Here is a 23229-nt window from a genome sequence, read left to right as displayed (position 1 = left end):
TTGTAATTCTGTAGTCGTTATGCATCACTGCAGTGGCTTCATTTGGTTATAGCAGACTTCAGAAAACCTTTTGTTTTGACTCAAAAATGCCTCGATAAAGGAGAAATAAAACCACCAAAACCATACACATAACGTTATATTTATTTATTAATAGTAATGACTACAGATAAAACAAGTTATTTTATCTTTGACAGCAAATTGGCGCGAAACTGCGTATTTTGGAACAGGGCTTTGATGAGACTGCGGAGTTCGTCGACCTCGAAGTGTACCGCCAGAGGGCCGGTGCCGTCGCTCCAGTGGTTCTCGATGTCTTTCAACGAACCACCGAGGACGAAGATCAACTCCTGCAGTTTGATCCAGGATTTGACGTATTTGTCCACATCTGTTGGGGTCTGAAAAAAATTAAAAGATAATAGGATTTCATAAGATGTTTGTGTGATGTTTGTTTGTTAAACCCTTCTCATTCTGAGAGGAGACCTATGCTCGGTAGTGGGCCGGCAATGGGTTAAGATGATTACTCACAGTAAAGAGCTGCGGCGCTTTCTGAACGACGAGTGTGTACATGTCAGTGAGCTGTGTTGCCATCTCCATGGAAATGTCCTCCACCGTGCATACTCTGTGTATCAGTTCGTCCACGAACATGTTCACCAGTGTTGCTATTAGCCTGAAATTGTCCAAGAAATTTTCAATCATTTACTTATTTAAAAAACCCGGCCAAGTGCGAGTCAGGCTCGCGCAACGAGGGTTCCATATTACTTACAGTCGTATTTTTTCGATATTTTGCACGATAATTCAAAAACTATGATGCATAAAAATAAATAAAAATCTGTTTTAGATTACACTGGTGAAGCCCTTTCATATGATACCCCACTTGATATAGTTATTTTACTTCGAAAATTGAAAATACTAATTATTAGTTTAAAACCACAACTTAATTTTTTTGGTGATGTAACCACAAATTCACGGTTTTTAGATTTTTCCCCAAATGTCTGCTGTAAGACCTACCTACCTGCCAAATTTCATGATTCTAGGTCAACGGGAAGTACCCTGTAGGTTTCTTGACAGACAGACCAGACAACTAAGTGATAAGGGTTCCGTTTTTCCTTTTGAGGTACGGAACCCTAAAAACGTGGGTGGATACCGTTTCAATGTGAATCTGATGACCTTTTAAGAACTGCAAAAAAATCAAAAATGCAGTACTCTGAGAACTGAGGATTTGCTGGCTGGTAGTTCTAATTCTTCTTATCTTTTGACTCACTTAGTAAAGACGTTGGAAGGAAAGACGCCGATCCACACGTTCTTCAAAAGTTGAAGTTGCCTCAGACACTGTCTCACTGCCGCTTCTGCGTTGTCACCCAGTACGTCTTTCACTACGATACAGTTTAAGTCTGAAATAAATAAAAACACATTTATTGACACTTTTTTTCCATCACAAGTTAGCCCTTGACTACATCTCACCTGATGGTAAGTGGTGATGCAAACTAAGATGGTAGCGGGCTACCTTGAAAGAGCGGCGTTTAAAACTTTAAAATTATTAAAATGGCAACACTAGACTTTAACAAGATCCCAGAGAGAGTTCTTTTTTGAAGATGTCAAAGACAAAAACGTAATGACTCGTGCCGAAAATTTTGAGGCACAATAGGCATTGTATTAAATAAACCAAACCGTGGTGTGTCCTTCAATCAAGGATAAACCAATAAGCAAATATACTTTCGCATTTATAGTATGAGTAAAAATTGAAAACCTTTCTAGCGAGATTAAGCTACATACAGCGCCATCTAGCATGCATGATAAAAGATGATAGTTACCTGAAGAGCGTATATTGTCAAGTATCTGTTTCCGCTGTTGCTGCATGTGTATAGTGAGATGCTTGTAGCCGAGTTCTCTGATCTTCTGCACCAAGTCCACAAAGCCAATAGCATAGTCCAGCTCGCGGCCTTCCATCAAGGTTAACCATTTGTCGCCCAAGGTCTGCAGGTTATGTGCTAGATACATGCAATTGTTGTGGAAAAGAGCTGAAATCAACAGTTTTTTTTTATAACTCCCAAAAAAAAAGAAAAAAAGTGTTTATTAATTATTGTGCCACACATCACTAGGTATGTATACCTAAAGGTATCTATTCCAGCGCCTCCACTATTCAAGCATTTGTGCTAAAACTAGCGTCGTCCGCGTGGATTTAGGTTTTGAAAATCCCGTGGGGGGACCTCAATGATTGTCTGGGGTAAAAAGTATCGATTTCACTCTCCAGGTCTTTAACTATATCCATGCAAAAAATCAAGTCAATCTGCTCCATTGCGACGTGATTGAAGGACAAACAAATAACTAGCCGATGCTCGTGACTTCAAACGCGTAGATTTGTTTTAAAAAATCCCATAGGAACTCTTTGATTTTATTGTATAAATAGTAGCCTATGTCACTCTCCAGGTTTTAAAATATATCAATGTTAAAAATCACGGCGATCCGTTGCTCCGTTGCGACGTGATTGAAGAATAAACAAACAAATAAAACCACTTTCGCATTATCTAAAAAGGAAAAGGTGACTAACTGACTGACTGACTGACTGATCTATCAACGCACAGCTCAAACTACTGGACAGATCGGGCTGATATTTGGCATGCAGATAGCTATTATGACGTAGGCATCCGCTAAGAAAGGATTTTTGAAAATTCAACACCTAAGGTGGTGAAATAGGGGTTTGAAATTTGTGTAGTCCACGCGAAGTCCCGAGCATAAGCTAGTTTTATAATATGGGTAGTGATGCCCAAGCAGGAGAAGCGCCGGAATATTTATCATGTGTAGCAAACCCAAAAAAGGTGGTTCTCAGTTCGACACGTATTTTTCTTACCAATTCCATACATACAACTCTTGATAAATATGTTGAAATTACATGTGATAGTCGATTTTATCCGTAAGTAAACAAATGCCTAGTCTCTGCGCATCCCAATACTTTGCATCTACTATCTTGTTGTACTGCTGTATAAATATTAATCTATATACATACACTATACATATATATATACTTGTATACAAGGTGTAGCCAGAACGCTAGAAAAACGAAGACAGGTGGTACTATTGATGTTTACTGATATGATAACGCCAAAAAAAACGCGAAATAAATCTAAAAAAAATCTAAAATCTAAATTTTTTTTAGTGAACTTTTAAAGTTCACGATATATTGCAAATAAAACATCTGACTGAGGCTAGATGTCAACGAACGTGGCGTAAGTAGGCCACGTCGTAGTTTTGCACGCTACATATTGCAGAGTTGAAAAATATTGTGGCTAATTCCTTTGTACACAATCTCTAAACTAAACTAAAATATCACGTCTAAATCTATTGCTATCCCTTTCATAATGTTGCTTGCGGAAAAGGAAAGCACTAGATTTAGACCTGTTAATTTAGTTTAGTTTAGAGATTGTGTACTAGAGAATCGGCCCCAATGAATCACTAAAACTAAAAAATGAGGCAAACAGTTATTGGTATTGGATTGTGTTTAGGTAGTATAACAATAACGCTAAGTTTTTGCTAGCGTTTCGGTTACACCCTGTATAAAAGCAGAATTCGCAGACTGACATATTATTATAATGATTGTCATGTAGGTTTGCTTAAGTAGACTTCCACTAAGAAAGGATCAGCTAGCCAAGTATTTATCTTATCAATCGATTTACCATCGTCATGGTTAATGTGAACATCTCTGCAGCATTAGGATTGAAGAGTTGGAACAAAATGTTGTATGTAATCAATTTAATTACAAAAATTATATAATAAACAATGTCAATTTTCGAATTGAATTTCAAATGTTTTTGAAAACATGTTTGTGACTGGTTGGCGACTCAAAATGGTTAACGCCCACTGAGATTTTTGTCTCTGTCATTTATATGGGATTATGAAACAGGGAGCCCTATACTAACTTCTTTCCATGGATAGAGTATAGTAGACATTTAAACTGCACTTACCAACATACTGTGGAATTGTCTGCAAATAGTTCTCATGGTGATAGGGAACAACAGCATCGTACAGTTCAAATATAAGTCTCACTGCATGATACAACTTCTTGCATACAACGTCGGAGCATTGCACCGCCTGCTCCATTATCACGTAGACTAAATCCAACAGCTCTTGTGCTGTCTTAGATATCAAACACCGAGGAAAATAAAATAAACTTTTTGGTATTGTCTTTTCAAATATGTCTAATGCTTCTTCTGTAGCATTGTCAGCATTGTCTACAGCAGATTTTTTTTCCGCTGCTAAAGTTTCTTCTGGAATTTTCTCATGTCCTATCGACATTGTGACACTTAAGTCTTTGAGCATTATAGCACGAGCAGTTACTAAGAAATGCTGACTTGAACAATCGGCGAACAGTACATCTATGTTCTCCATATAACTAAGAAAGGATAGCCCTTCGTCGGGTAATACATTAAGTCTTACTAGGAAATGTTGAAAATGCTCTATATCTAAAGTTATTTTACCGTAACATTGCAAGTCGTTTATATTATTTGGTACAGTATGTATGAAACATTCATTTACCATCAAGTTACACAAGTCAACTCGCACTAGCTTACCAAACATTGCCATTAGAGTCATGCCATTGGTATATTCTAGATTAAATTTATTGTTGATAAAAGTAAACAATAACTTCATATTTGCTATGGTATCACTATAAGTCGGTCTGCTGTTTAGTTTACTATGATTTATAGTAATAGTTATAACTTCATCAGAATCTGCATAAATTATAGATTCGTTTTTAACGACAGGCATACAAACCTCCTTTAATATAAAGATGGCGAATTCTGCTACTTTATCAGCAAGCTTCTGGCTTATGTACAGAGCTCTTATAATATCGAGACAAGGTCCCGTATCTTCTAATGTCATATTTAAAGTTATGACGGTCTTTCGGGTGCCTGGTTTGACAGTATGACTCACCATCTTATCCCATTCTTGATATAAATCTTCCCACAGTCCGTCTAATATCAATTGTCCAGTATGTTTTGTTTGTGTGTACAGTTCTAACTGATTGAAACCATCCACAGGGTGATCGGTAAACTGCAGCAAGTCATACACAGATTCAACTGCTGTAGAATAACTCTGATTCTCTCTGCCCTGTTCAAAAAGCTTAACATAAGCCCCACAATTCACTATATCAGTGATTATGTTCAAAGAAAAATCAACCATCTCTAACTCTTTGGCAATCTTATCATGATTTTCAATAGACTTGAGTATTTCTGCCATCGTTTCCTGCTCAATCTCAGCTTGACAAGCTTTCATTTCTTCGACTAGACCTTTGCTCTCCGCACACAAATCTGTGGCTTCATTAAGTATAGATGGGATATCAAAGTCACAGGTTTCTAAGAACATATTCAAATCTGCTTTTAAATTATCCATTTCTTCAACTAGTGATGGTATTTTTTCATGTATTGTCCATGATTTGTTACCGTCTAAAACTTTCTGGATTACTTCTTCAACATTGTAAGCATCCATGTTAGTATTTTCGTTTTGTTCTGTCTTTTTTGATGGAGGGCTCTGGTTTTCTTTCATATTTGGGGGATTTATTGTATGAGTTCCTGTGATTGCTGCGTGGTGTGTGATGCTTGTTAGAAGTCACTGCATGCCTGAGGGTGTTAACTAGGAATCTTTTGTTTGTCTTCTGCTGTGGGGCCTTTATCCAACCTGATGGGCCTACGATTTCTGCTCTGGCAGCACCTTGGACTGCTTCCCGTAAAAGCTCTTCAACTGCTAGCCTGGAACATGAAATAAAGAAACTTTTTATCTTTTTTCTTCTAATTGTTATGGTTTTTTTTGGTATGAATAAATAAATTTTAAAAAACTTACCTCTCTTTTCATTGAAACCTTATTTTGGCTGCAATAGCTGATGATTGTTAATGTTGTAAGATATAAAAAAGTAGGTTGACCTCATTTAAACAATATTAATAAAAATAAATCTCAAACTAATATTTGCATATTTAAATCAACCATAAAAAAATGTGTTCAGCCAAAATCAAAAATTAACAGTAACATAATCAAAATTTAAAAATCTGATCACGATTCTGCACAGCAAGGTGAGTAGATACCCTAACAATTGCCAACCTCTGATATGAAGCAGCTCTACAAGAATTAAAAAAAGGACTCAAAAATATATAAAATGAATGAGAAAAATCACATAAAGGACACATTCTTTAATTTAATTTATAATTTATTTGCCTTATAAGTACTTGTAATTTTGGTGATCACATTGCAAACTTTTAAAGATACAGATTTTTTTAAATACCTATTTTTAAGTGACTTCATATGACTATACCTGTCTTCATTTTTGCTAGTGTTCTTTTACATCCTGTTTATAGGTAAGTAACAATGTTACCTTTCTCATTCATTTTATTTCCCAGTATAAATTAGACACGGAAAGCATGCCTTGTTGGAACATAATATGTAAGTATAGTTAATGTTAAGTATTAGGACTTTGTTCATTTTCCAAAGAATTGTCTCTTTTTATAAATCATATATGTAGAAGGAAAGAAAAATGATGTGTGTGTTGATCTAATAAGAACCGCAGGGCATCAGTCTGGTAAATATACCAGACTGATGCCTATTCTAGGTGCCTGACAAACTTACTTCTCTAGGGCTTCGTCATCTAATGGTTCTTTTGCGGGTTCTTGGCTGGCGTCTTCTTTATCTGTCATAGTTTAACTTAATTTAGCCGCTTTCTAATTGCCTTCTTAGTAACTAAGGGAATAATTATTTAATTTAATCGAAACATCCTCACGAAATTATTTTTCAAAACAAATTCAATATAATAAACTTGACAGATGTCAATTTTAAGCAGTGTTCATAAGTTTGTGTAATTTTCTATTCAGTGGGACAAAAATTCAATTTATTTATAAAACGTAATCCGGCAAAAACGTGATGTAAGTGAAATTTTTTGATAAAAAAATATAATTTTATTGAAATTAAATCAAATAGAATCAGATTGAAGGAGATAATTTTGAATTTATTAGTAAAAGAATCAACCTAAAATCGAACGTGTCTATACCACAACATAATATAAATCTGGCAACAATTTGTTGAACGCGTGGAGTGAAACGTCTTACGTCAGCCACGTACTTTGAAAAGTTGTCAAAAAGTCAGAACATTTCACTTCTCTCGGCGCCTTTACTTTCATAAAAATCGTCATTTAATTGTATTAACGTAAGGTAATAAATTAAAATACGTTCAATCCCTTTTATCATATAGCATTCTTGAATATTACTTGATACTGAATGCCATTAAAGATTACTTTCATTCACATTCCAGTCTAAACTTACAACTGTTTATCGAAGTAACAAATTTATTTAAAATTTCAGTTTTCTGAGTGCAATGGCTTCGAAACTATTAGCGCTGGTCCTCATCATCGCCGCTGCTGCGTCAGCGGACGAAGAATCTCCAGTTGCAAGGCTATTAGTATCAAAACAAGTGCTAAACAAATACTTAGTGGAAAACATGGATATTTTGATTAAATACACGTTATACAACGTTGGGACGGCGCCAGCTGTAAACGTGAACCTTGTAGACAATGGTTTCCACCCGGAAGTGTTCACTGTTGTTGGTGGGCAGCTCTCTGCCGAGATCGACAGGATACCTCCTCAGACGAATGTGTCTCACGTAGTTACAGTCAGATCGAATAGATACGGTTACTTCAACTTCACGGCAGCTGAAGTGACATACAAAGCCAGTGAAGATGCTACTGAGGTAACATAATTTCTATAATATTACACCATGTTCATTTCAATGTTCAATGCAGCAAAGGCACAGTTTCTCACCTGTTGCTAACTTCACTATGTCCCTAACATTGGTGCTGTCTCATGTAGCCCGAGCTGCACGCCACTGCATGTACATGTTGTTAAGTCTGAAGCTGTAACATGGTGGATTGTGCAGGTCATAGACTAAGATTAAATACACAACCTAGGCTGAGATCTATTTTTGTGTAAAGTGCTATACTCCTCGTGTTCAGTTTAGACTAGTTGTTTTTTGTGATGTAATAATCACTGAAAATGAACCCAATAACTAAAAAATTCATGTAGGCATTTATTACTTTTGTACATTGTGGTTATGGATGTGTACCTTAAAATTTTTAAACTGTGCCAAATATTTAAAGTTGAGTAGTCAGTGCATAAAGAAGTAAAAATTTTTTTTTTTTTTTTTCATTATTGTTGAGTGCCAATTAGCTACTCAATTATATTACGATCTAGCCTAATGTATGACTAATAAGTAATTTTATTTTAACCTAAACTTATAAATTATCTTATATACTAGAAGAAATTGTACACTGACGCATCTTAGTCTTTCTTGATTTGAGATATGACACTTTGTTCACGTGTTCTTTCAGCACTTACACTATGTACACTATCACTAATCACTATACACTAACTCAAAAGGTTTGGTCCTTTTTAGTCTTCTCACTGTCTCCGTTACGTCAAGCAGCTGGATTGCTTCAACGTTAACGTGGTGGTGAAGCCTATAGTCGTGGGCTTTGGCAGATTTGGTGATAACTTTATGGGCGTATTCAATTTGAAGGTCCCTATGAATATCATCATTCTGATGTACCAGGGTGCATTTGCATAAAGAAGTAAAAATATGAGAAAGGATTTTATTATTTTTTAAATGTACCCAAAAAAGAACTAACCTGGGAACCTATGCTAGCAATAACTTTTGTAAGTTGCTAGCAAGTATTATGATTACTTACATATATATTTTTTACATTTTTCAGGTCCAATACTCAATCAGCAGTGCCCCAGGTGAGGGCACAATCGTCGCATTCAAAGACTATGATCGCAAGTTCTCATCCCACATCCTAGACTGGACAGCGTTTGCAGTCATGACCCTGCCTTCCCTAGCAATACCATTCGGCCTCTGGTATTCATCCAAGAGTAAATATGAAAAACTCTCAAAACCCAAAAAGACTCACTAGTTTTAGGTTTTATGTTAGTTTAAATAGAATTATGTTATTGCTAATGTTTTTTTTTTTTTTATTAAAGATGTGGTTGTTGTTTTGTTAACATAGTAACTTTAATAAATTAGAATGTCTGTAATACTTTTAACTGCCCAGCTTTCACAGACCATTTTCTAAAGCATGTCTTCTGAGTCATTGGCAAAGTATGAAATCATGTTTATCTCTTGTAACTTCAGTTGAGATATTGGTAAAGAAATGCAGTCACACTAAATAAAAGATTTTGAATTTCCCCTGACAGTCTTAGTAGCAAATGCGCGGATAGCCCGCGTATCGACATATAGGTAGGAAGCTGAATTCCGTACGTGATTGTCCAACCGTAGAATTCTGCTGACTAGACTAAATCCTTAAGGTTTAGGCAAAGGTCATTAAAGGCAAGATTTTGTATGATAAGACTCACTATTAAGTACAAAACTGACGTCGCATCATGTTATGTGAACACACTCATGTTTCTGATTTTAGTGAAATAGTTTATCTCGTGGTTAAACGTGAAATATTTTAATGTAGATAACGGGTACATACCACAATTAATGTGATGTTTTTATATGTCGATATTTCAACACAATTGGGTATTTGACTACATCAAAAATAAGTTATTTTTCAGTGATTATTAAATAGAAGGTCTTCCAAAATATGTAAAATCAACATCATGATAATGAAAATGGAATGTATTAGAAATTGTATTGTCTTGAGAGCTTCATAAAAAGTGCAATGGTGCAAAAATATTATTGCATTCTAACCATATTCAAACACACAGCTTGACAGCTCCTGCCTCCTACTAACTTCATATTTCATTCATTAATTCACAGCCTTGTGTTTTGGTTTACCAACGTCCAACATTATTAGGTAAAGGTAGGTACAATTGTGTGTTTGAATTTGTGCATTTGAAATTCACAGGAGATATAAATGTACCTATTAGCTTTTGAACATATAAAAAACATTAGCAATAATGCTTATTGATTCATTAGTTACGATCATTCACATCATTATTTGTTAATAATTTATAAATGAACAATAAAAGATTTTCTAATTTATTTTGAGTTTATTGTTTAATATTCACTTATAAATAATATTTTACTATAATATTTTTTTAAGTTTACCTTTTTATCCATAAATGATAAATCTATAGTTTAAAAATAAATTACAACTATGTATTATATTTTACGATATTTTAATAACTTATTCGACAAAAGCGCAGATCATGCCAGCGGACATCATTGTTGCTCTGTCAGTGGTTCATAAAAGTTGATGACTATAAGCAAAATAGTCAAGCTAGAGAACTTCGCGTTGGCTTTTGGGAACAGCCCCATCTAGTATGTAGCTTGGATATTGTAAGGCAGCTAAAGCCGGCGCCGCGCCGTCTGAAATCATACCGTCGAGATGAGGAGCCACCGTGTGCACCATAATATGAATTTAAACCTAGGTATAGGTACCTGGTACATGCGATAATTACTTATCCTTATTTGTTATCGAAAGAAACCTTTGGTTATACGGCTGACCGGTAGGACATAGATATTAGTTGGGTTCACCGACCTCTTCTAATAGAGGTCAATGCCCAGTGGTTTGGTTTGATAAACTGTATGATTTCTATTGTTCAATTACAAACCGTGATTTCTTCTGTAAGTTCTAACGTAATCCGACATGGTTAGTTTGAAATGACGAGATTTCTCATCTCACCAAGTTTATAGAATTCGCGCGTAAACACGATGTAACGTTAGAGTAAAATAAAATGGACCCAACGGTCCTTGTAAAAGAAAAATGTCGGCCAAATGCTAGTCGGACACGCACACGAAGGGTTCCGTACCATCCGCTTCCATCTTAGACTGCATCATCACCAGTGGCGTGCACAGGGTTTGAAGCCAGGGTAGGCATTACTTAGGGGAACCTGTTTACTGGCAGGTCATAATGTAAAATTTGCATTGAGCTATTACAACTGGGTAAGCAGTGCATTTATACCTCTATGACCTGCACGCCACTGATCATCACTTACCACCAGATAATTCTACCAAAGACGTGAGATGTAAAATCTTATAGCTTCGGAGCGTCTTCTCATATAATAAATGCGAAAGTGTTTATTTGTTGGTTTGTCCTTCAATCACGTCGCAACGGATCGACGCGCATTTTTGCAGGGAATTCTTGCTAAAGACCTGGAGTGTGACAGACTACTTTTTATCCCGGAAAATCCCAGTTTTCAAAAAAAAGAGTTCCCACGGGATTTTCAAAAACCTAAATCCACGCGGACGAAGTCGCGAGCATCAAGTAGTTTTGTGCTAGTGTGCACTGTAGCGTCTTCTTCAAATAACAATAAAGGGGACTTTCCGAGGGAAGACTTCTTGGCTCCAAAATTAGGGTGTCCCAGAATATCCGATTAGCAGCCATATAAAATGAGTAAATATTTGTCTTGTCTCTTTGATATGCACTAGGTAAGCAATCGCTACAAACTTATAAAATGACGCAATACTGCGCATTTTGTAAACATACTACTTTGGAACTAATTTCATAAAACATGCGCAAAAATACAGCCACGATTTCCGTAGAACAATAAAATTAGCACTTTGCTCCAGGAGCAAGGTGCTAATTTTTAATATTGACTAGGTCACTAGGACCTAGTCAATAAGTAAATGTATAAAAAATATGATGCGGCGACAGCAGTAGTTAAGAAAGCGGCCTCATAGGGGAGTCCCGGGTCCGATCCCGGGCATACGCCTCTAACTTTTCATTGTTACGTGAGAAAAGGGCAGGGCACAACAGTTAGAAAAACCGACAGACGTTGGGGTCCCAAGATGCTGGAATGGCGACCTAGCACCGCAAAGCGCAGTGTTCGCAGACCCCTCCACTAGGTGGATAGACGACATCAGGCGTCGCAGGGAGCCGCTGGATACAGGCGGCGCGGCGCAAGACCGTGGCGTGCGGAAGTCCCTATAAGAGACCTATGTGCAGCAGTGGACGTCTATCGGTTACTGATGATGAGCTATTATTATAGCCTATATGTATACCAAACTAGTAAGTATAGAATAATAAAACTAGTGGTAGGTATTAATGATGTCATTTATTTATTATAGCGATGAAACTACATTGTTGCTGGTGCTAATCGATTTGATAACCACACACATGTTTACGTGTATAAAATTAAAAATATCTGCAATATGTATACATAAATAACGTAAATAATATCATCTCTTACTTTATTTACAAAAAAAGGGTTATTAAAATAATAATAATAATAAATTAAAGTGAACGCAAGCGTACAAAAATTGGTAGACAGCCGTTAAAATCACAAAATAATGTAAAGCTGTATATTTACACACAATTATGCCTAAAAATATTTTAAAAAAATAAGTCAGCGATTACGCACTGCACTTCCGTCATCAGAGTTTTATCCGTCATCCGTGAGAATACCAGCGATTATCTACGACACACGTCATAAGCTCCCATACAAAACAAAAAGGAACGTATTTTCACGGACTCTGGTGAGATGAGTGCGTAACCGCCTTAAGTACTTGAGCCTAAAATACATTTTAGGTTCGAGTTTGTTTTAACTGAGACATGCAATGAACAACAAGCTTATAAAGCTACGAGAATAATGAGTTAAATATCATAACTGACTGCATCTCACATTTTTTTAAACGGGCCATAAGAGAACATCCTTTCCTTCCTTTCTAGGGTTCCGTTCCCGAAGGGTGCCAACGGGACCGTATTATTAAGCCTCCGATGTCCGTTCGTCCATCCAACCGTCTGTTAGCGGCCTGTATTGTATCTCGTGAACCGCAGAGTTGAAATTTTCACAGATTTTCTATTCCTTGGTTTTGCTCGACTGGTTTTTACGATTCCGTCCGTCAAAAGGAAAAACGGAACCCTAATAGGATCACTTTGTTGTCTGTCGGTCTGTCAGGAATAAACCTACAGGGTATTTCCCGTTTACTTAGAATCATGCAGGTAGGTAGGTCTTATAGCATACGGGGTAAATCTGAAAACCGTGAATTTAGGGGTTACATCACACAAAAAAAATTGGTATTTTCAATTTTCGAAGTAAGATAACTATATCAAGTGGGGTATCATATGGAAGGGCTTCACCTGTGCATTCTAAAACAGATTTTTATTTATTTTTATGCATCATAGTTTTTGAATTATCGTGCAAAATGACGAAAAAATACGACTGTACTGCGGAACCCTCGGCGCGCGAGCCTGACTCGCACTTGGCCGGTTTTTTATCTTGAAATCTCTTATATCTTGTTGTTTCTTGCATGCAACACTTTATTCAAGTACCTATGTAATAGAATAGGTATGGAAACCATTCTCAATTTTCTTCATCAGTGACGTAAAAATTGGACTCAGTACCTATATATTCAAAGAACAATATTTTATAACAAATGTAATCTTCATAATGCCAAGTTTTTGCGTTACAAATAACAATCGAATGGACCCATACACATAATGCGTAACAAAATAATAATTATATGAACTTAGCTTAGTTACTTTCTATTTTATCATTATTAAGTTTTTTCTACCTACTTGTGTTTTCCTTAGTTTGCTTTAATCGTATATAAGCTGCAATTTGTTTATCTTTAAAGCAAACTAAGGAAAACTAAAGTAGGTAGATACCAGTGAAAAACTGTAATTACAGACAATAGTTTTCTGCTCCATCAATCGTTCATCAGTCGTCACTTATCATTCACGATTGATGGTATTGACTGATGCAGCCGAGCTGGTATCGTCTAAAGCATATTTCACACTACGGGATATAAATTATATTATAGTCCGGTCAATATTGGCGTTCCCAACATTCATACCAATTTTTAGAGTAGAGTAAAAGTTGGCATGAATTTTGGGAACGACCGGATTGAATTGACCGGACTATAATATAATTTGTATCCCGTAATTTGAAATAAGCTTAATGGTCGCTTCTAGTAATGAATGATGCCATAACAACAGAAACGTTTAATTATACAATTGGTATCGACCAAAATCTGGCCTTCACAAACCACTTGATAAAACGTATAATAATATTATTTAGCATATAGCTTCGAATCAATGATATTATCCATACTAATATGCGAAAATGTGAAAAAATGCGAAAATGTGTCTGTCTGCTAGCTTTTCACGGCCCATTTAAAAGATTTTTTCGGGTCCTTTTTGTCTCGGAAAATCAAGAGTTTCTACGGGATACTTAAAAACCTAAATCCATGTAAAATAGAAATAGATTCGATACATAAGCGTCTAAAGTGAAGCCATGTATATGAACGTAACATATTTATGGTAGGTACAACTATCATTGTTTCGAATATCACTTGCATTGCAAGCCTACTCTATATCTCAACGACGTACGCGACAAGTCGAGATGGCAATCGAGGAGGGAACGGTGCGAGTGAGCGCGGGTGACGTGCTCGTGTGCGGGGCGTCCCCCCGCCTCATACCCCGATTGCCATCTCGACATGTCGCGTACTATAGTTGTACAGTTTACACAACGGAAAGTGCCCAAGAAGGTAACCAACCAATTTGATATCATCGCCAATATCGGTGATAGACATAAAACAGCAACCAATAATAGATACGGTAAAGGACGCCTTTAATTTTGTTTGTCACTTTTCGTTAAGAGGTCACCCACGACTTTTTGCAGCGATTCAGAAGCACGTTTGGTTATCGCGCGTTTACATCGCTACTTTTGCCCGTTAGTCGCATTTGCAACTCGCGACAGTAGCGATTCAGTAGTAATAAAATGGTATAGTATCGATTCAGCGTCGATTCAAACGCGCGACTCTATTGATTTAGCAACCTTTCTTTATTATATGGATGCACCCAATATTTCCGTTGCCTACGCTGCTGTAGTTGCTTCCGTAAAAGCAGCAACAAAGACAACGCGACCAACGTTGTCTCAACCGAGTCCATCTTGCAACTGTAGCGTCCACAGAAGTTTTGCCTGCGGCCCAGGTGGAAGAAGCGGGTGCATCCTGCGGGGCGGGCAGCGGACGCCATGCCACACATTCCATGCCGCTCGGCACCCGCTCTCGATTAGGAAACGTCCTACACGCTGGCCGCCCCGCAAGACGCACCCGCTCCCACTTGGGCCGCAGGCTCAGAGGTAGTCACTTCATCGAAGGTATAGGGTAAGGAAGTAGCGCGACTGTATCGCTACTGAATCGCTGCCAAGTCGCCGTGGGTGACCTCCCATATAAAGCCTGCTAGTAGTCTAAAATATTTTACAGAACAATAGATAGGTATTTTGCTCTACTGTTTATACTTTGTACTTCAAAAGAAGTTATTAAGTTAGTTAAATTCTCAATTAAATTGGGTATTTTCTTACTTTTGAATTTGATAAATATTATTACTTTTTTTAAACTAGGATGTAAATAATGGCGTATGCTGAAAAAAATATTAAAATCCAACAATGATGTACAAAGTTACAGACATTTTAATTGGAGTGGGAGGGTCTTCTATCCCTTTCTCGCAAACGAAAAGAACAAAGGCGAGCTTCAAACAAAATTTTACCTTGAATGCGTCTATGTAGGAAAAAATATTAATACCACAGGGGTCCATTACTTAAACATAATCACCAAGATTTTTCATTTCAGGATCCACCAAAAAAAAGATATTAATATTTTTATATTTTGAGATTATGAAAGTAACGTAGTGGTTACATACTCTTTGGTTGGTAGTATATGCAAGATTGATGCATTAATATTATCAAGTAAAAACACTTAAGAGTTGTGTGCCCAACCCGTGAGTCAGAGACTCTGACAAGTGACATTTGCAACTGCAAATGCACGAATCACGCGCATGCGCACAAAGAGTAGCAAACGAGCACAGCTAAGATACTTACCTACTAAACAATGGTCCTTTACATGCCATTGGCATTAGCATTGTCTATAAAAGATCTTTTTCAGTATTTAGCATGATGTACTAGTCTGTGATTATAGTTTAGTTGTTATGCACGTAAACAGTTCCGATTTGACAATGGAACTGGTTGGTAACTACCTCTTTCTTCTAGAAAGGCAATATGCAACCAATCCGGAGCAAGGCTCTCATATTTTGATAGAGCCAAAACACACGAGATAATCAGAGAGGAAGCATGTGATTAACTAACGATAACCTAGAAACTGGAAAAAAACTGCGAATACAAATGAAATACAAGTCTTGAAGTTGTTATTTAATTTGTAGGTATTAAAAATCTCTTAACCCAATTTTTACCATATTTTATCCTGTAAGGTTTTATCTTATTCAGATGCATATGCTATCTCTATGTTCAGATGACATTCCAATAATCTATTAAAAATCAAAAGTTTTTATTCTTCTATTAAAAATCAGATATAAAACCTTTTTCATTTATTCTGCTTTTAATATAAACCCTCATTTAAAACAACAGCGATTATAAATACTTGTCCAGACTTTGTCAAGATGGCAATGGCAATAAGTGTTGCCATTAATTTTATTTTAATTACGACTTACAATATATAAGTTGTTTAATAGCTCTTGGATAATGCTCTATAAGTATAAAGAAAAGAAAATATTCAACTTTTTAGACGTCCAGTAAACTCAACACAGTACAATACAGTACCTACGCGGCAGAAAATAATGTACCTTTAGAAAGAGGTAGCGGTTTTGTAGAGCATCGCCTCTGTCGTTAAGACTGACAAAACGTCACATAGGTATGAGTGACAGAAACAACGCTCTACAAAACCGAAATCTCATTCTTAAGGTTGATGTACATTATTTTCTGCAGCGTACCTACTGTAAATAAGCGCGGATGTAAGTGCGATGGTTTGGTATCTAACAAGTCTAGGTATGCACCATAGTTTTGTATCGGACATTGTGTAGAGATGTTCTGGTAAAATTAAGTTGATGCATTTACGGAATAACTACTACTAACCTAACCATAATATTATAAATGCGAAACGGAACTACGGATTGATGTAATTTTTTGCATGATTATAGTTACACTAGAGCCTAGAGCCGTAAAGCAAGTTTAAGCGCAGACAAATAAACTGTTCCCATTAACCAACCATTACAAACCAACTATTACATCAAAAATTGTTGTAACAAACCCTCAATAATTATTCTTTCCTTGAGCCACGTGGGGGCGAAGCTGCGGGTAATAGTTAGCACAATAATAAATATAGTTTGTAAGCATTGATTTATAAACAGTTTTATTTATTACTTAATAATAACGAAATACCTATTTTAAAGGTAACTTTTTCTAGAGTGGCAACTCTGGTAATGTTTTGTCATTATAACCAACACCGGATATGAATTTAATCAAATAATAATTTATTAATTTAATAATTTAATCTACGATAAAGTCTTACAAAACTAATTTTGTATAAAAACTAACCAATTAAATTACTAAGTTTTGCATAGGTCACATTTCTAGACGCTTCCTAAAACATTCAGGTAATCCCACGCCGATGTTCTTTGTATGAAACCGCACGAAGCTAATACTGGCATTAGTAAGGTGTGACGTCAAAATGCTATATAGCTATCTCTGTCTAATCGGAAATTTTTAAATGCTTATAACTTTTTTGTTATTTTTTCGATTTAATTAGTTTTTTCAGTTTACGTCATTATTTTTATCATGGTTTATAATAAAGTAATAAAAAAGTTGGAGTCAAATACCCAATTAAATATTATATTAGATAAGAGTAAAATCGAAAAATAAATCGCGAGTGCGTGGCATCATCATATCCACTGTAAATATTATGTACAATTTATTGGACCTGAAGGCATAATCGGATTATCTGAAAGATAAAATATTTTATATACAAAATACAGTGTATCACTTAATATAATCAGCAATAACTAATAAGTTATGACGTACGGTTGCTGATATCTTACGCCGTGGCTGTCTGAACTCTGAACATAATATCACCTTAACATTCTAATGGTTTTAATACTTGATTAATTTTCTTAGAGCTCGGTGATGACTTTTCCATAACAACTTTATACAATACAAGAAAAAATCAACTTATGTGTATACAAGAATTACTCAAAGCTAGATCTCAAAAGATCTTTAAAAAAATATTTTTTATCTGACCATTTTATTTGTTAAAATTGGTGTGCAAAATACATAAATGACATGATGCTGCAGTAAAAAGCAAACGACACGAAGAATCGAAAACAACGATTAAGCTTTAAGAGTATCCTCAAGACTAGGGACTATTATTGAAATATAAAAATATTGCATTATTTATTTACATTGCTATTAATACGCTCTTTGCATTAGTCAATATCACAAAACACGGCCGATATCTCAGATACTTTCTTTATCTCGTGAATCGTGATATGATTTCATCGAAAATTATACTTATTAGATAGAAGGCAAATAATTTATATATTGATCGGGTCTGGGTTGTATCCAAGGTTAACGACTGGTGACGAAGCGCCGTAATCGGGCGTCGAAGGCGAGGAAATGGGTGGCGTGTCCAAGGGTTTAGTCAATACCGGGGCTACGTACTCCTGGAACCGTATACTACTCTCCATTTGCAAGGGCGCAGGGGGAGTGCAACTAGGGAACGGACTCAGTAGCACGAAAGTTCCAAAAGCAACAATCGACGCCATTATTAAAATGATCGTTCGAGCTTCGAACCCGGCTCGCAATCCGGCCCATGCTGCCATATTAACTAGTAACAGTAACACAGACACACGAATCAATCTAACGGCAGTAGCGTGAATCCGCCCGCCGCCAACCCCGCTCATATCACACGGCCCGTACGCAAAGAACAAGTTATGCTTGTCCCCAACATGCTTCAAACAAAAGTAGATCAGCCCAAACGGCGCAATAAGGGGGCAAGCTAGACTGTACACCATGGTTATGGAAAAAACAGCAAGACTCCAAGAGTAGTGAACTCCGAATGGGAACTCGTACAATATCGCCTTCTTTACGTAACTCTTTTCCGCTTTCGATTTAGACTGTAAGAGATACCAGACATAAAGGAATAACTCCGGAAAACGTATCAACTCGAGTGAGGTACCGATAAACCCTGAAGTTATCACGTAGTTCACAAAGAACGCACCCTTATCGGGTAGAAATACACAGTCCCATCGCATCGTATCGTTTTCGTGGTGCCATGTCCACCGCAAGAAAGCTTCTGCACTAGCAAGACCTAATGATGGTAATATCAAAGTCATAAGCAACAGGTATGAGGTAGTTTTGGTCATAATGGAGTAGTTCTGTTGAGATTTAGTCCAGTGGGAGAGGAACTTATCGGAGAACGCCACGATCGCCGGCATCACAGCTGCCATCGTCCAAAGCAGTAAAGTGGGCAGGAACTCAAATATCAGAGTGCTAATTCTGTTCAAGCTTTCGGGCTTTGCTACCGTAGTGTTGAACAGATTAACGATAAAAGCTGGTGTTGTCAAGAAAAAGAGGACTATGAAAAGGCAAACATTAATGACGATAGCTTTCACATACCAAATACCAGGTTGAACAGACAGATTCTCCCAAATTATATCTGAGGGGTTGGTGGCATGATTCAACACCCAGCCACGATGCAAGCTGAAGTGGTTAATTACATGCTCGGCGAGTTGGTAGGAAGGTAAAGTTAAGAAAGCAATGCCTAATGGGTCATTGAGAACCATAGCTTTACATCTCTTTGCTTCATCTTTAAGACGCTTTTCTTCATTAGTATAATACTCCAGGCCATCCACTTCTGGTCCGCATAAAGTTGGTTTGACCATAATCCTTTTACCAGTCTTCCTGAAATATGTTTCCGTGTAAATTAGGGCTTCACTCACCATTTCCTTTTCCTCCTGAACCTCGTTTAGCTTGTTGATGTTGTAAGCGAGACGTAGATCTACTATTTGTATGTGCGGGAAGTTGTGTGTGAAGTACGCTCTTATTGTGGCCTCGTTTCTATCAGCTCTGGATATGTTAGTGATCATAATAGTGCCAGTCATCGACGTCGAAGCTGGCTTCCTGCCGGTGCATCTTCTCATGATTAAAACTGATACAGGCAGGAAGAAAATACTCATTATAGTATGTACCCATAGCCAAGAGGATCGTCCATTTAGGTTTGTTAATGTGGTACGACTGAATGTGTTAGCATCTATCTGATTGGATCCTTGGAAGTTGATTGGAAGGATTATGCCTATAGAGACTAACGTGACGATGAACATGAGTGTTATCGCGTGTCTCTGGAAGGAAAGGTAGTGGACGGCGTCCGGCCCGCATTTCGCGAGGACCTGCTCGCGAGTGAGTCGGAACACTGCCGGTATCCAAGTGAAGAACCCTTCATCGATATTCAAAGACTCATCGGCGGCGCTCCGTCGCCTTTCCACCAAGGCGTCGTTGTCCCCGCCGCCGAAAAACAAATTCGTCCACCTGCTCTTAGATCGCTGAACGAGCGCCATGCGTCCATAGTTCCAAGCAGTACGCCGCAGCACCGTGAACAGTAATATTAGACATGTCCACGATATGACATTAAGAATCAAGGTCTGAGGTATACCGTTGTATGCCCCTGTGATTATTACACTCTGAGACGTATTCAGAATCATGCAACCCTCGTCATCAGTCCCGTTGGAGCTATTGGCTGATAAAGAGTAAAGCATATTGTCCAGCATTGTTGTCTGTTGATGTCGCAACCGTGTAGCCGAAGAGAAAGTGATCACATAATTTGAACACACACGAAACGCAAAAAACACAATTGATTAATCACGTTATTAACACAAACACTTTTTTAACTTCAAAATAATTGTTGATATTATTTTTTCGATCCAAATTCGATTAGTCTTATTTTGCGTAAAATATTGTAAAATGACAAATGAAATTACGTTTTCATTATAATTTTTTACCAACTGGCTTTACGGCTCTGGATTTTAGCCATTCAAAAAATTACAGAATGCTGTTTTGTGAATGTGAATCCTCAAAAGAACTATAACCTAGAGCAGTAAAACCAGTTTTTAAAAAAATGCTGCGAACCACAGAATATATTATAATTTTTCACTGTCTACGATTTTGAGATTTTTCCAGACCTGCGGGCCGATTGCCGTAAACTGACATGTGACATCGCAATAGAAATATCCTTAAGAATCGTGATCGTTACAGTTGATAAATTTGCTATCGCGGACGACTAATGCACTATATCGCATTTGGTCATTATCGACATTTTGATGACGTATTGGTAGCACGGACCTATTTAAAACCCGACTAAATCGAATATCTATGGTAATCACTTGGTAATCTAGCAATTTACATGGACATAACAGTCTCCTAAATTTGGCTACGTTACTTATTAAAAATAAGTAGTTAGTCTGTGGTAACTATTTAGAACCCCAGACCACAAAGTACAATTTTTTGTTGTTTTTCCTTAGTTTACGCCATAGGGGTGCAACTCTAGAACATTAAAAAATCGCAAATTGAAAATCGCTTGTGGTGCCATCTAAGCGCGAGCACGGCTAAACAAATAGAGAACAGTTTACAAAAGACGTCAATAGATGGCGGGCACATTGGTGTAATTTTAATGACATTAATAAATTATAACCAAGTTTTCATCCAGTTTTCATGTTTTCGTGTGCTGTAAATATTTATATTTCTGTTAAATTTATCTGACCCTGCTTTAATAACAGGACTCTGTAGTCTGTATTTCCTTTCACCACCTCGATAACTATATTCTAAGGATTGATTTAGTGACTCGATTCATGCCTGAACGATTGACCACGGCTACGGATTCCGGACTTGTTTTTGCTTTGTGAAATGATTTTTCTGTGAATATATTTGTGCAGAAAAATGCCACGGAGATCTCGATGTGTGTCTGGATGTGACTAATTCGGTAAGTATAAAATCACCATTAGCACATTAGGTATTTTATCATGATACTAGGTATATAGTTCCTGCGATTTCGTCCGCTCGAAAAAACTATTTTAGAAATCCCGTGAGAAGTCCAATTTTCCGGGATAAATGTGGCCTACAAGTTACAACCGTCTGATGCAAGCTATCTCTGTACCAAACAGATGATGACCACCACTTTGTCTACGTGGATTTAGGGTTTTTGGGAATCCCATGGGAACTGTTTGAGTTTTCCGTGACAAAAGAAGCCTATGTCCTTACCTGGATGCAAGTTATCTCTGTACTAACTTTCATCATAAACGGTTACACAAATTTACTGTAAAAGCTAGCATACAGACAGGTTGACACACTTTTGCATTTATCATATTGCTATGGATTATTAACTACTAATTCTGTAAATTTTTTGTTTTGTGATTAAGTGTACTTACAACATTTGTTTTGAACTTTATTGACTAAGTTATTTTTATATTATAGGTATCAGCTATCAACTAATTAAATACAATAAGTAAGTATAGACTAATGCATACCTATTTTATGTTATTACTTTTTCAGATGTTTGCATGGCTTTCCAAAACCTGGCTACTCCTCTCTTTGAAACCATTTAAACAATGAAAAGAGATAGTAGGACAACATTTAGAAAGCAAGACTAATAATGAAATAATATATAGTTACGAATTATCAAATTTGCAATCACCAGTTTGAAGATCGTTGAAATACACCAGTTGTGGTAGTAATATGAAAGTTATGAAAGTAAATAACCAAAAATTTTGGATTTGAGCGTTACCTATTTCACAATCTCGTGGGTCTTGAATTTGGGTATGTATTTTATGTACCTAGTTACGAATTTATGAAAATAAAATATTTTACAAAACCTTAAAACCTTTTTATTTCTATAGTGTTTTAGTATCTTAAAGAGTCAGTCTTGTAATATATATTTTTAAACATGTTTTAAACAAACGTTAATGGAATTATTGATATTTTTTTAAAACATGTTCAAAAATATAAAATATTCTAGTAAAGTACATTTAAATAGCATTTAAATTTTCGCGCTCTCGCACGCCTAGCGCGCTTTTAGTGCCCTCTAGATGTGAGCACACGCGTAACTTTGAAAAAGAAATCTAGAGTCGCACATCTATCTCTAGTATAGTAGATAATCTATGGTTTACGCGTTTGTTTTTTGTGATTAATTCCTGTGATTAATTCTGCAACTTTGCTTGCTCCTCGGACTCCGGAGACTTCAGTTTTTCTCACCGAACTTATACGCAAATGCCTGGGCACTGATTTGCCTAAGTATTGGGACCCTTATTGACGGACTGTGGCTGCTTGGAAGTTAGAACTCGTAAGTTAACAAACGTTATCATTCAATTCAAGTAAAGGCTCTCATGCGGGTTTCCTCACGATCTTCCTTTTCCTTCACAGCTAAGCAAGTGATATTTAGTTGTTACAATGGTATTAAACTCCGAAAAGTTAGAGGAGT

General features: G+C 36.7%; 3 protein-coding genes and 1 long non-coding RNA gene across 4 annotated transcripts in view; 1 reads left to right on the top strand and 3 right to left on the bottom strand.

Moving 5' to 3' along the window:
• Positions 1-126: 126 nt before the first annotated feature.
• On the bottom strand, positions 127-5677 carry Zw10 (Zeste-white 10). The gene is made up of 5 exons (XM_034981509.2): positions 3957-5677; positions 1809-2015; positions 1259-1388; positions 523-664; positions 127-392 (listed from the first exon to the last, which is right to left on the bottom strand). Exons 1-5 carry the CDS (start codon positions 5533-5535, stop codon positions 177-179), a joined length of 2274 nt encoding a protein of 757 aa, XP_034837400.1. The 5' UTR covers positions 5536-5677; the 3' UTR covers positions 127-176.
• A 1385-nt stretch (positions 5678-7062) lies between these two features.
• On the top strand, positions 7063-10011 carry SsRbeta (signal sequence receptor beta). Its single transcript, XM_069502197.1, has 3 exons — positions 7063-7184; positions 7335-7719; positions 8738-10011. The coding sequence occupies exons 2-3, from the start codon at positions 7348-7350 to the stop codon at positions 8936-8938; spliced, it is 573 nt and encodes a 190-aa protein (XP_069358298.1). The 5' UTR covers positions 7063-7184; positions 7335-7347; the 3' UTR covers positions 8939-10011.
• Positions 10012-12007: 1996 nt separating this feature from the next.
• LOC138403831 (uncharacterized) overlaps positions 12008-23229 on the bottom strand; it is a 227726-nt gene continuing 216504 nt past the window's right edge. Inside the window, exon 2 of the long non-coding RNA XR_011237987.1 lies at positions 12008-14106. This is a non-coding gene — a long non-coding RNA (uncharacterized lncRNA). The remainder of the gene's footprint in view (positions 14107-23229) is intronic.
• Tmem63 (transmembrane protein 63) lies at positions 18281-20760 on the bottom strand. Its single transcript, XM_034981518.2, has one exon. The coding sequence runs from the start codon at positions 20525-20527 to the stop codon at positions 18296-18298; it is 2232 nt and encodes a 743-aa protein (XP_034837409.1). The 5' UTR covers positions 20528-20760; the 3' UTR covers positions 18281-18295.

The sequence above is a fragment of the Maniola hyperantus genome, chromosome 2, assembly GCF_902806685.2.
Source record: "Maniola hyperantus chromosome 2, iAphHyp1.2, whole genome shotgun sequence".
Lineage (NCBI taxonomy): Eukaryota > Metazoa > Arthropoda > Insecta > Lepidoptera > Nymphalidae > Maniola > Maniola hyperantus.
The sequence above is the reverse complement of the archived record's forward strand: the minus strand, read 5'-3'. Positions and strand labels throughout refer to the sequence as shown.